We start from the raw sequence: 14,006 nt of genomic DNA, 5'->3' as shown, positions 1-14,006 counted from the left end.
GGGGGGGTGGATCCAGATTAAATCAGTTGAAATTAGGGCTCCTACACACTTACGTTTTGCCCCGTGCTTTCTAGGCACAGATGTGTGTTTTCCTGGTCTGGGTCAGAGTGTTTTTGTTTTGCCTTGCTGCTTTCCCCAGAAAACATCTTTAATGCTGAATCAGAGCAAATGGCAATTCGGGTTTTCCGCGGATAGTCGTTTGCTCTGATTCAGTTGTGAAGAGCAGGTTTTTGCAGGGAAAACAGCTTAAATAAGCATGGATGAGTGTTTATTTACAAAGCCTTCTGTGGCTGCCTTTAAATGTTTGGGGAGGAAGGAAAGTCCAAATCACAGGTCCCTTGCATCTATTTTGTCTTAAAATTGCAACCAGGGTTGCAAAATAACATTGTGGTTGACTCTTTGTTTGAGGGCAGTCATGTCCTCTTCTTTTGGGATAATTGGTTTTCTTTTACCCTAGAAACTGCCTGCCCAGCCAATGCTTACTATGATTTCTGTGGCACAGCCTGCCCTGCCAGTTGCACCAACCTCAATGCTTCTGCCCGGTGCCCCAAGCCGTGTGTGGCAGGTTGTTTCTGCAGAGAAGGCCATGTTTTGAAGTCCGGAGTCTGCGTGCCCTTGGAACAGTGTGGCTGCAGGCTGAATGGCCACAGCTATCAGGTGGGCGAAGAGGTGATTCTGACAGACACCTGCAGCAGGAAATGCTCCTGCAAGCAGCCCGGCCATCCCATGGAATGTTGGGACCACACCTGTGGGCCTCTAGAGAGATGCAGAACCATAGACAGCATCCGGGGCTGTCACCCTGTGAAATATGGCACCATGTGGGCATTCGGTTACCTCCGCTATATCACGTTTGACGGAGTTGCATTTGATTATCGAGGCGTCTGCAGGTACACACTCACTAGGTACTGCGGCCCTCCCAGCCAGCTTCCTGCTTTCACCATCCATGTGACCAATGAACACATGGGCTCCATCGCAACATCTTGGACGAGACGGATAGAGCTGGATGTCTATGGGGAACACATTGCTGTAGCAGGAGGGCAAGAGGGCAAAGTGCAGGTAAGGAGAACTCTTTGCAAGCTTGGAAGAACTTCACACACACACACCCAGAGAACACTGCAGAACTGATTAGTAGAGAACCTGGAATCCCCAAAGAGTCGCTAGCTTGGCACGTTCGTACACAAATACACTCTGCCTATACAGCCATTTTCGTAAGTCTGCGGGATGTTTGAGGAATCATCGCCATCTAAATTTAGCAAGCGGTTCAGGTGTCTTCCTGTCCCAAGAGGGGATGGAGAGGAGGTCAGAATTAAAGGAGTTGCTCGTCAACAAACATGCAGCAGAATGCTAAGCATGCTTACTTACCGGTAGCAGTAAGTCCCATCACATTCCTGGCAAGTGCGTTAAAAGATTGCAGCCTTAGTTGTCATGCATAGGTCAAAACTGGAAGTAACAGAAGTAGTCATGTATGTTGCTTTTCCATTGGTGCATGTCCTGTAATGGCCTGCTGCAATCCTGTCGCTTTTCATACCATAAATGTTCAGGGGAGAGGGTGGGCGGGCTGTCTTTTTCTTTCATTGCACTACGGCTCAGGAATGCCCCTCCATGCAGCAATAAAGCGGATCAGAATAGGAAGCCCGGCAATATCCAAAAGGTTGCCCATTCTTGTAGAATGGCAGCTTAAGGAATGAATATGAAAATGGTAAACTAAAATGAGCAATGATTTCAGTATATTAAAAATCACACCAGTCAGCATGGGGGTAATTGTGGTTGGCACGAGGGTCTCAGTAATTCCTAAAGGTTTCTGGCACCACCCTTTTGTCCTAGGTAAATGGCCTCCTGGCAAACCTGCCCCTCACTCTTGCATCAGGGAAGATCAACGCCTACTTCAGGGGCTCATCCGTCATCATCCAGACTGATTTTGGCCTCTCCATTTCCTACGACTGGTCTTACTATGTGTCCGTTTCTGTTCCCGAAACCTATTCCAAGTTCCTCTGCGGCCTTGGTGGAGATTTCAATGGAAACCACCACGATGACTTCAGGACCCCCAATGGCTCCTTGGCTCAGGATGCTCTCGCTTTTGGGGACAGCTGGAAGGATGCCAACTCCCCTTTCCACTGCACAGTGGTTGGGGTCCCGTCCTCATGCAGCGAAACCGAGGCAGCCCAGTTCAGATCTCAAGGCCACTGTGGAATGATTAGCGATCAAGACGGACCCTTTAAAGAATGCCACAACCTTGCAGATCCTCAAATGCACATGGAGACCTGTGTGAAAGACCTGTGTGCCACTCAGGGCAGCCATAAGACCCTGTGCCTGGCCCTTCAGAGTTATGCTTGGCAGTGCCAGGCCCATGGCATCACCATTCAGCCATGGAGGAAGACTGTAGGCTGTGGTAAGTGAGGCTCCAAAAAATAGAATTTGAATGTGTCTTGTTGTGTCGTCAACAGCTGAAATGGAAGTTTCCTCCCATTTTTTCTTATGTTCCCCATCTCTCCTTTATGGAGAGTATTCCCTAATTGGGGAAGGGCCATAGCTCAGTGACAGAACATCTGCTTTGCATGCAGAAGGTCCCAGATTCAATCTCCAGCATCTCACGGTAGGACTGAGAGCATCCCCTGTCTGAAAATCCTGCTGCTGCCATTCGGTGTCGATAATACTGAGATTAGATGGACCATTGGTCTGACTCAATATAGCATCTAGATCAAGGGAAGTAATAGTACCACTGTATTCTGCTCTGGTCAGACCTCACCTGGAGTACTGTGTCCAGTTCTGGACACCACAGTTCAAGAAGGATACAGACAAGCTGGAACGTGTCCAGAAGAGGGCAACCAAAATGGTCAAAGGCATGGAAACGATGCCTTATGAGGAACGGCTTAGGGAGTTGGGTATGTTTAGTCTGGAGAAGAGAAGGTTAATGGGTGATATGGTAGCCATGTTCAAATATATAAAAGGATGTCATATAGAGGAGGGAGAAAGGTTGTTTTCTGCTGCTCCAGAGAAGCGGACACGGAGCAATGGATTCAAACTACAAGAAAGAAGATTCCACCTAAACATTAGAAAGAACTTCCTGACAGTAAGAGCTGTCCGGCAGTGGAATTTGCTACCAAGGAGTGTGGTGGAGTCTGGTTCTTTGGAGGTCTTTAAGCAGAAGCTTGACAGCCATATGTCAAGAATGCTTTGATAGCGTTTCCTGCTTGGCAGGGGGTTGGATTGGATGGCCCTTGTGGTCTCTTCCAACTCTATGATTCTATGATTCTATGAACGCAGCTTCATATGTTCCTATATATCTTTCTTTAACATTGCTGGAAGTGTTGCACTGTGATGTGTCTTTCAGAGCTGACCTGCCCATCAAATAGCAATTACGTACTCTGTGGAACTGCTACCCCTGCTTCTTGCTCACAACCACCTGTGCCCAGGAGTGTCTCACCTGTCTGTTTAGAAGAATGCCTGTGTGAACCTGGCTCAGTGCTGAGTGGCACCACCTGCGTGCTTCAGGAGCAGTGCGGCTGCAGCTACAAGGGCCGATACTACCTAAAAGGGGAAACATTCTTCAAGGAAGGAGAGAATTGCAATAAGCTATACCAGTGTGACGAATCGGTCCATGCCGTCGGTGGCGCAGGGTCCTTGTGCGGCCCCGGGCAGTTTTGCGGGAGCCAGAATGGGGTGTACGGGTGTCACCCATTGTCAGACGGTACCTGTTGGGTTTCCAGGTTTCTTAGCTACATCACCTTTGATGGGCGGCATTATGGTTTCCATGGTGCCTCCACGACTGTCGTGGTTGAACTGTGTGGGGCACCGGAGTCCTTGCCATCTTTTAGAGTTGAGGTGAAGAGCGAGAATGTGGCTGGAAATCCTTTACCCGTGATATCAGAAGTGCTCGTGCTAGTGAATAATACACAGATCTCTCTGCAGAGAGAACGCCAGGGCACTGTCAAGGTAAGAACGTAGGAGCCATGTTGGAGGTTAAACAAGAAAGGCATGGGCCCGTGTTGAGCTTCTGCCTAAACTCATCCCCAGACTCGGCAGAGCAGAAAAGTCAGGGTGCGAAGGAGGGGAGAGAAGAGATGACGGTCCACCACCAACTCTGCTGAGAAACCAGGCTCCTTCCCCGGCCCTTTCGGCTGTCATAGGGCTGCAGCCTTGGCATCAGGTTGTAGCAGAGGAGGAATCAGAAAGGACATGGGAGGACCACTCCATCAGCACGACAGGGAGACCAGCAACTTTTGACAACACTAGACATATGCACAATATACAGACATGCTGGGCACACAAACTGCTCACCGCCTCCCCTTATCAGTGGGCAGTGTTCTTATAAGAGAGGGAGGAAGAAGAGGAGGGGGGGATGTGATTGGCCCCTCCAGGCTTCTCAAATGATCAATCTGATGACCAAGGATGGAATGGTTTGTGTCCTCATTAGGATGCTGGGCTGAGCTGGGCAGAGAGATTTAGGAACCTCCCACCCCCAGACCATGTCTTCCCTAAGTGTCCCTTCCTTTTTTTGCTACCACCATCAAAATTGGGGTGGGGAGAGACAAATGTCTATGGGGAGGGAGACAGATTAGGCCTGGATTAGGGCAGCGGTTAGCTAGTCTTAATTACGGAAGATGGGATGGCTGAAGCTGAGAGAGAGAGAGAGTGGCTTCCCTCATGAGTTTGTGACAGAGGTGAGATTCAAACCATTTGTTGCTCAGCTTCTTTGCCACTGTGAACCCCAACCCTTGTTCTTCCGCTCCAAGATGCCCAGAGGAGGGCCGTGGCTTGTTTCAAGGGGCATGGTTGCAGCCACAGTAGAAAGGTGGTGAGGAAAGGGTTAAGCACATTCCCACATTGGATGTATCTCTGCTGCAAAATCCCTTCTCTGTGGCCACTTTGCAGCAAAGATGTGGTAACTGGGAATCCCTGGCCCATCTTCACTCTGCGTAGTTTGGCCATTGAGGTTTCTGTTGGCAGGACTAACCTGCTTTTGTTATTTCCTTTCATACAGATTGGTGGCGTGGCTTTAAACCTCCCGGTGCAAATCCAGGCCCTTGGAACTGCCATTTATCAGCATGGCTTTTACACAACTTTAAAAGCAGACTTTGGGCTAATGGTGACCTATGACCTGGCCCACGGTCTCCTTGTCACACTTCCCCCTCAATACCGAGGCCAGACCTGTGGGCTGTGTGGGAACTTTAATGGAGCCGTTGGTGATGATTTCCCGTTGAAAAATGGCTCCGCAACAAAAAGCACGTTGCATTTGGGTAGCATCAATGGATCTCGTGCCTCTAACCCCATGTTTGATCTCATCCGGTCAAAATCTATGTGCTGGATCATCCGGAATCCAGATGGGCCATTTGCCTCTTGCCACTCCCAAGTTGATCCAGAGCCTTATCTGACTGATTGCATCTTTTACTTTCATCTCTCTGTCGGGGACAACAACACCTTGTGCCGGTCCATTCAGACATACGTAATGGCTTGCCAGAGAGCCAATGTTACCATCTCACCTTGGAGGACAGAGACTTTCTGTGGTAAGCCGGAACCACTGTTGCCTCACAGTTTGGACCGCAGCATAGCTTATGTGATGTATATCTTTCCTGTAACAAATTAGACTTAAAACCAAGAGTTCTCAAATTGTAAACTGGTGTTCTACAAGAGTGATGCAGGTGCTCTGCAGAAAGACTGAAAAACAATCAATAATATCTAAACTTACCCCTGCACTTTATTTGCTCTCGACCATGGCAAGAATATCAAACAGGCCAATAAGCCCCTGGTCTGGGGCCTGTGATCTTCATCATATGGATAAACACCACCTCTTTTTTCTGCCCTCCATCCAAACAAGCACAAGGTGTTATGAAAGCATGATGATGCTTTAGCTGAGATTTCTGCATTGCAGGGGGTTGGACTAGATGACCCTTGGGTCCCTTCCAACTCTAAGATTTTATGGTTCTATAAAAGTTCAAAGACACATTGCAGCCAGGCAAGAACACTCAAGGAGAGGGTGCACAACAGGGCTGGTGAGGGGTGAGGCCTGGAGAGAGTTCCAGGGGGGAGAGGGAGAGAGAGAGAGAGAGAGAGAGAGAGAGAGAGAGAGAGAGAGAGAGAGAGAGAGAGAGAGAGAGAGACCTAAAAGGCTGAATTTTGCCCTTGTGCCTGAGGTTTCCACCTGTGCTTTGGACCTTCCCTTCCCTTAACGGCACTGGGCTTCTCACTCCATGTCTCTTCTATCCTGAGCAGGCTTTGACTGCCCTGCCAATAGCCACTACGAGCTCTGTGGGCCTCCCTGCCAGGACGTCTGCTTCAGTGCTTGGATTCAGCCCCACTGCCTTCCTATGTGCATTGAAGGGTGTTTCTGTGACAGAGGGTACCTGCACAGCGGAGACAGCTGCATCCCAGAAGAGCAGTGTGGCTGTGTGCAAAAAGGGCTGCATTATAAGGTGAGGGTCCCACGTCCCACCTTTCCAATGTATGTAGCCATGATGTAGCCACAACGGGCTTTTTCTCTTCCTGCTGCCCTTAATCCACCACCCTCAAATGGCTCCCATTTACCTACAGTGCTCTGGAGTGATGCTTATATCTGGGATATTGTAGTAAATTAAAATGGCAGTTGCCTGGCACTGATTGGAGGAGAACTGGTGCTTCATTAGCCCACTGGGAGGACACCAGCATAAATAAGGAAGCCCACCAGAGGGCATTCTGCTGAGTGCCCCCTCAACCATGGAGCAGGCTCTTCACCGAGTAGACACAGCTTGACCGTGGCCATATGTTGTTAAGTACAATTGTTTAATTGACACTGAAATTGAGGATGCCTGTGTATGTTGCTGAAAAGTTTTAACATGGGGAAATTCCACTGGAGTGTACTAAGTTCTCTGGGCTCCTTGATGGGTTGATAATTAATTAACTGTTGTTGTTCTCTGCTAGCTATCATGGAAGAGTTTAACTTTAGATAACATGGGAGGCTACTGAAATGCAAATTTGCCATCTTGGAAGGGTGGTGGCTCTAGTCCTATGTTCTCAGGCTTAGTGGAAATAGAGATGTGTGAAAGAGTTTCCTGAAGGGAGAGAAAACAGCTCCAGGCAAGATCAGGGCCGGCCCTACGGCCAGGCTGGGTGGTGCAGGGCGCCAGGGCGCCGGGCTGCCAGGGGAGTGCCGCGCAGCTGCGCCTGCCCACCCATCTGCCACGCAGCTGTGCCCGCCCGCTGCGCAGCGCGCTGAGCCCACCCGCCTGCCCACCACACAGCAGTGCCTGCGGCAGCCACGCTGCACACTGAGCCCGCCCGACGCACTGGGAAACGGGGGGGGGGGGGTCCCGGAGGGATCCGTCCCACCACGGTGCCAGGGCGCCAGATATGCTTAAGACGGCCCTGGGCAAGATGGAGGCTTTAGGAAAGAGAACCTCTGCTTCTATGTCTGTTTATTTTATAGTACAGTACATTGATTATTGCTTTCATTTTATGGATCAATGGTCTCATTAGATACTAAAATTCATGTTAAATTGCTGTTTTAGGGTTGTTTTTAAAAGTCTGGAACGGATTAATCCACTTAGTCCGTTCCGGAAGTCCGTTCCGAAACCAAGGCACGCTTTCCCATAGAAAGTAATGCAAAATGCATTAATCCGTAAAACAAGCAATGTACTGTACTATAAAATAAATAAGACAGTATTGTAGATGATAAAAATTACAATTAATTTTTTTTCTCACCTGCACTGATGATGGTCATTGTTTGGATGGGGAGCTTTTATTCATTTCCACAATCACACAATCAATCAATCAATCAGTAGCTGATCTGGGTTCCCCACAGTCACAAAAACAAATTAACCAAAAAAGCCTCAAGAATAAAAACACAAAATAAATAGCAAAAACAAAAGCGCTGAAGCGCTGAACCTAATCCATTCCAGAAGTCCGTTTGACTTTTGAAATGTTCAAAAACGAAGGCGCAGCTTCTGAATGGTACTGGTGCTCCGGAAACAATAGCTGACAGCCGCATTGGACGTTCGGCTTCCAAAAAACGTTCGAAAACTGGAACACTTACTTCTGGGTTTTTGGAGTTTGGGAACCAAGGCATTTGAATATCAAGGTACTGTATTGTACAAAACGACTTTGATGTTTTTGTTCTGTTTTGAAGAAAGTTCTGCAAGTAAAGTTTTGAATCAAACAAAAGTGTCCAGACAGTGTTTATTCTAAAAGGAATCAGGGTTGGGGTTTTATTTCTGTGTGTGCATCCAGTCACTTCAAGCTGTGTAGCAAGTCTTTTAGCTCACAACCTCCCTTTATTCTTGCAGATTGGGGAGCGGGTCTGGCTCCCTGGTTGCCGTGAGAGGTGCATCTGTGATGGCCCTTCCGACTTCCGCTGTGTCCCAGCCAGCTGTAACCTCGGCCAGAAGTGTGCTGCAAAGGATGGGAAGCTGGGTTGCCATACACAGTGGGGAACCTGCACAGTCACTGGGGACCCTCACTACTTCACCTTTGATGGGGCTGTGGCGCATTTCCAGGGCACTTGTGCTTATGAGATCTCCAGGACTTGCCACCCCTCCCCTCCCTTCTTCTACCGGGTCGTTGCAGAGAACAGGCACCAGGCAAACCCCCGGGTGTCTTTTGTGAGCCGAGTGGAAGTCTGGCTGAAGAGTGAAATGCTGAGCTTTCATATAATCCTAGGGAGTGGCCAAACAGCAGAGGTATGTGGAAGATTTCTGGATATGGTACATAGTTATTTGTGGGTTGGGGTTTTTGTAATGCTTTTTATCCTGCTTTATATCCTCAAGAGGCTCTCAAAACTGCTTAAGAAAATGCAATAAAAATGATGTCTGAGTTTGGTATCGGGAACAGCAATTGCACAATGTTAACAGAATTACTTAGGTGGCAATTCCTGACCATCTCACCCTTTCCTTGTTGGTTTTCCACCACCTCCTTAAGGCTACTTTATGCTGGCACCATTTTATTTATCTGCTTAGTCAGATTTGGTATTTTATTAAGTGCCCCTCTTGAATTTTGCTTTAATTGCCCTTGCAATTGCATTTTGTGTAGGTTTTTTTAAAAAAAATTAAGAAATTCAAATAGTTACGGGTTAATTTTCTTTTTTAGCTACACTTCTGTTGTCAGCTACCTTAGGCATTTATCAGATGGAAAGCTGGGAAAGAAGCTTGCTTTAGTCAATCACAATTATAATGAGGTCCTGGAAAACAATTCACTGGATGACAAAAATCTGTACTCTGTTGTGAAATGATCACAGATGGCCACAAACCACATCTGATATGCTTACTGCCCCAATCACAGGTCAACCAGGAAAGAGTGCAACTACCCCACAGCCTGGGAGTTCTGGGTGCTATTTCCAAGGTCAAAAACATGGTGACAATAAAAACAGTAGCCGGTGTGGAGATCCAATACAACAGCCGCCACACACTCTTTATCCATGTGGGACCAGAATACCAGGGGAAACTCTGTGGAATGTGTGGGAATTTCAATGGCATCCGTAGGGACGATAAAGTCCTGCCTGATGGAAACAGAGCCCAGAATGACTCGCAGTTTGGGAATGCCTGGAAAACAGTTACAAGCCCAGCAGGGTAAGAGGGGCTGACATTGCAGCGTTTAACACTTATAAAGCTTTGTTGGTCTTTCCTGGCATCATCTTTACAGTCCGATGAACGCTGATGCCTTGGTGCGAGTGGAGCAATGTAAAGAATATCTCTTCCCATCCATTTCCTCTCTGCTCAGCAAGGGGTGGTGTGGCGTAAGGCACAGGCAATAAGAGCGTTCAGGTGAGCTGCACTGAGCACATCCTCAGCATTCAGCTCAAGCCAGTGTGGTGTAGTGGTTAAGAGCGGTAGATTCGTAATCTGGTGAACTGGGTTCGTGTCTCCACTCCGCCACATGCAGCTGCTGGGTGACCTTGGGCTAGTCACACTTCTCTGAAGTCTCTCAGCCCCACTCACCTCACAGAGTGTTTGTTGTGGAGGAGGAAGGGAAAGGAGAATGTTAACCGCTTTGAGACCCCTTAGTGTAGTGATAAAGTATAGTGAGATATCACATCCAAACTCCTCCTCCTCCTCCTCCTCCTCCTCCTCCTCCTCCTCCTCCTCTTCTTCTTCTCAAGCCACCAAATGTTTCAGCACATCCAGCGTTTCTCAAGTCAGTTTCAAAACAAGCCAACTTTAAATCACATGTAGCAGAGACGGCTTATTTAGCTAGAATCTGTTTTAAACCATGACCTCTGAACAAGATTAGTAGGAAATAAAATGAATCCTAACAAAGCTTTTCTCTTGGTCACACTGAAGTAAAGATGTCTGAGAATTCTAGTGGAAATGGAAACATAAGTGGAAATGGCCAGTGTTGGCTTAGTTGTCCCAAGTGCAGAATGAAAATCTACCTGGCGAATATGATTGGTATTAATATTTATACATACATACATACATACATACATACATACATACTCCGCCAATCTGGCTGTGTTTCCCCAGCTGCTCTGGGTGGCTTCCAACAAAGATTAAAAATACATTAAAACTGCTGCTTTAAGTCAAGTAATACGTAATTGATTACATCACCCCTATTTGCATTGTATTCCCTTTGCACTGAAATGAACAGAACAACATAATGTATGTTGGGGCAAGAGAGAGAGAGAGAGAGAGAGAGAGAGAGAGAGGATTCCTGGTTGTCAAAGTCCAAGTTTGGGGCAAGTACTTTTTGGGGAGAAGACTTCAGCAGGGATTTAAAAACACAAAATATCCAGCAAAATAAAGCATAGAAAATGTGCATTTAAAAATTCCTTTCAAAGTTTTCCACTTCCTCCAGCATAGGAAAAGACCACACATTTGGTAAGTTAAAAATTGTTTACTTACAAACTCTCCAAAGGTCAGGTTCATGTGCTTTTCTATAGAGCGTTCAAAAAAAGTTCCATAGGCAGTAAAACTTAGCTTAGTTCCAAAGTGGTGAAAGTTCCTAAATTATTGGTATAGAAACTCAAAAGTGGCTAGTGAGAGCCATGTGGCTGAGCTGGAGCAACTAGCTCAAAACCCTTCACACACTGAGCTTGATTATCTATTTCCTCCCAAAGTAAGGGAAGTGACTTAGCTAAGCCTGGCAGGACAGCTTCCTCTATGGTGTTAACCCCTTCGTGCATTAATTAAACTTAACCAGCCTCATAGAACCGACATGGTTATCCCACAATGCCAATGTAATTTACATGCAAGCCCAAGGTTTGCCCAGGCTCTTTCCTTTTCATGCCCAACTCTGGCTGGTGGCCACAGAAAGGCGCCTGCTGCAACTAAAACCTCCTGTCTTTACTTTTCAGGTGCTTGGATGACACTGTAGCACAAGAGCCATGCAAAGATCCCCAGGAATATGAAGAGGTCTGTGGGGCCCTGGTTAACCAATCAGGACCATTTGCTGAATGCCACTGGCATGTGGACCCTTCCTCTTTTTATTTGTCCTGCTTATATGACTTGTGCCACTATGGGGTGGCTAATGGCATGCTGTGTATGGCCCTCAGCGCTTACGAGGAACTGTGTCTTCTTCATGGGGTCCATGGCAGTGGCTGGAGAGCAGCTGCCCAGTGCCGTGAGTTCCAATTTCATCAGCTGCCTGTCCATCTTGGGGCAACTGGGGTTAAAGGGGCTCCCAGATTCTCACTATTATAATTATAGTGGATTGGGAAGCCTTATCCACATTCCAAATGTTCAGACTTCTTGCAACAAGAAAAGTGATGGGAAAATGCACTGGAAGGTGTGGGATAAGACTTGCTTTGATGCAACTTCATCTAACCTCCCCACAAACAAATCTGAATGCTGAATGAATGAATGAATAAATGGTGAACATTGTGTGATCTCCCTTCAAACAAAACAGGATCAATACTTGTTAGAGAGGTGGTTTTTTTTTTGAAGCACTCTAAGTCTATTAACTAGAAAGAGATGGAAAACCAACATATGTGACCACACAGGGTATTTAAACGTAGGTAAAACCAATCCTCAGAAAGTCGTCTGTACTGGTGTGAGTGAGGCTCATAATTTCTTCAGTTAGTGCTACTTCTGACAGACTTCCCCTACTTCTGTGTCCCAGAGGTCTCGGACTTCCTCAGAGCAGGGGGGACTAACCATTGTCAGAAGGAGGGCTGCATTCTAATCCTTAGGATCTATTGAGATTTCCCCTACAGCCAAACTGGCTTTCACTTCCTCCCCGGAAGCTGGAATGTTTATCAGTATTCTGTGAATTGCCTTGCCTTTCTCCCTCAGCAATTGCAAACAGTAACAAACATCATGGTTTTTAAATTACTGGCCAGAGGTATGTTTGTGTGTGTTAACTCTTTCTGTGTGGTATCTTTAAAAACTGTAAACATTTGAAATGTTCCTCTCTGTAGCTTGCGTAGTTTCAACGCCCTCCTCCCCCTGCTTCTTCAATACACACAAGCTCACAGGAATAGAGGGGGTTCCTCAGTATGTGGAACCATCAGGAGAAGACTTTGGAGCAAAGGTAGAAGGCCCCATTCAGCAGTATAAGGAAGTTGCCCCCCCCCAATCCACCCAGGTCTGGCTTACCACTTTGTGAAGCAAGGAAAGTAATGCATACTATGATCCCAAAAGACCCCTCCGTGTGAAGTTCAGAGTCTGTGATTATCTAAGGCCACCAATGATTCCTGCAACTAAACCTGTTCCTCTTTCTCTAGCCGCAACGGACCCCTGCCTTGACTTGGCATGCGGAGAGAATGAATGGTGTGGCGAGAAAAATGGGAAATGGGGCTGCTTCTGCCACAGAGATTACAGCCCTGCCAAACAGGCTGCTTATGGTAAACAAGGACCGCTGCTTTCCCTTTTTTGTCTTTTCATTTGCCTTTGAAACATGGACTTCCTTCGTGTTACAGAATGTTGGTATTCACATATTCCCCTGATGAGTGCCGTCAAAGCGAGAACTGCCTGTGTGGGTCCTGACCATCCCAGAGCAGCCCTCGTCTTGCCACACGCTGGGGGGGGGGGCCTCTAGCTCCGGCAACTATGTCTCAAGCTAAATAAAAAAATTCCTTCAGTAGCAGGAGGAATTTTTTTTATTATTTTTTTTATTTTTATTTTTATTTATTTATTTTTTTTATTTTGCTTCGACTCAGACCAACACGGCTACCTACCTGTAACTATGTCTCAAGCTGTCACCTGCAACAACCCAGCTGTCAGAAACAAGGCCAGGCTGCCAAATCCCTTTTCTCCCTCCAGATTACCGGTTGACATGCAGTGGCAACAACAGTGTTGTGTCCCTTTCCCGCTGCCTGCTCTTCGCCGATGGATTCCCTGCTGAGGAACTGCATTTGGCAGATCCCACCTGCACTGGCACGCTTGTCGGAGACAGGCTCCTCTTCTACTTTGATACTGTGCGGAAGACCTGTGGGACCACAATGGAGGTGGGGAGAATTATCCAGCATAAAGCCTCCCCTCTCCCTACCCCACTCATGTAGAAACACTTGACAAATCACAACATGCAGCTGCTGCTCCAGTAAAAAAAGTCTCTCTGCTGAAATAGGCAGCAGCAAGGTTATGTGAAATATCTCTGCCTGACTGAGATGCTAGAAAGCTGCTTGCCGTCAGAGTAGACAGATGAAATGAGCAAATAATATGACTAAGCAGAAGTCAGTTTCCTATGTCTATACCAGGGTCCCCAAACTACGGCCCCCGGGCCGGATGCGGCCCAATCGGCCTCCCAATCCGGCCCGCGACGACCCCCGCCGCCCGCTGCCGCCGCCCGCTCTTACAGCGCGCGGCGCGGCGACGATCAGAAAAATCGGCAAAAAATCGCCGAAAATCCTTTTTGCGCATGCGTATGGGCCTCTCCCGACCCAGAAGAGGTCATTTCCGATGCACTTCCGGGTCGGGGGAGGCCCATACGCATGCGCACAAGCGATTTTCGGCGATTTTTCCCCCGCCCGTGTGCGTGTGCGCATGCGCACAGGCGCGCACTCCCCCGCCCTCCGGCCCGCTGTGCGCGCACTCTCCTGCCCTCCGGCCCGCCGCGCGGTCGGCGCGGCGGGCACCGGCCCACTGCGCGGTAAGTCTGGGGACCCC

At 47.9% G+C, this 14,006-nt stretch overlaps 1 protein-coding gene across 1 annotated transcript in view; it reads left to right on the top strand.

The window, feature by feature from the left end:
* Window positions 1-14,006, top strand: part of LOC118086739 (IgGFc-binding protein-like) — a 70,170-nt gene that overhangs the window by 49,979 nt on the left and 6,185 nt on the right. The window contains exons 27-36 of the mRNA XM_035118732.3: window positions 458-1,056; window positions 1,825-2,389; window positions 3,332-3,933; window positions 4,982-5,504; window positions 6,211-6,410; window positions 8,256-8,648; window positions 9,247-9,533; window positions 11,258-11,523; window positions 12,626-12,745; window positions 13,164-13,348. Coding sequence (XP_034974623.3) covers window positions 458-1,056; window positions 1,825-2,389; window positions 3,332-3,933; window positions 4,982-5,504; window positions 6,211-6,410; window positions 8,256-8,648; window positions 9,247-9,533; window positions 11,258-11,523; window positions 12,626-12,745; window positions 13,164-13,348 — 3,740 coding nt within the window. The remainder of the gene's footprint in view (window positions 1-457; window positions 1,057-1,824; window positions 2,390-3,331; window positions 3,934-4,981; window positions 5,505-6,210; window positions 6,411-8,255; window positions 8,649-9,246; window positions 9,534-11,257; window positions 11,524-12,625; window positions 12,746-13,163; window positions 13,349-14,006) is intronic.

Source organism: Zootoca vivipara, chromosome 6, assembly GCF_965207765.1.
Source record: "Zootoca vivipara chromosome 6, rZooViv2.hap1.1, whole genome shotgun sequence".
In the NCBI taxonomy this organism is placed as follows: Eukaryota; Metazoa; Chordata; class Lepidosauria; order Squamata; family Lacertidae; genus Zootoca; species Zootoca vivipara.
This window is presented reverse-complemented; position numbering and strand designations above follow the sequence as displayed.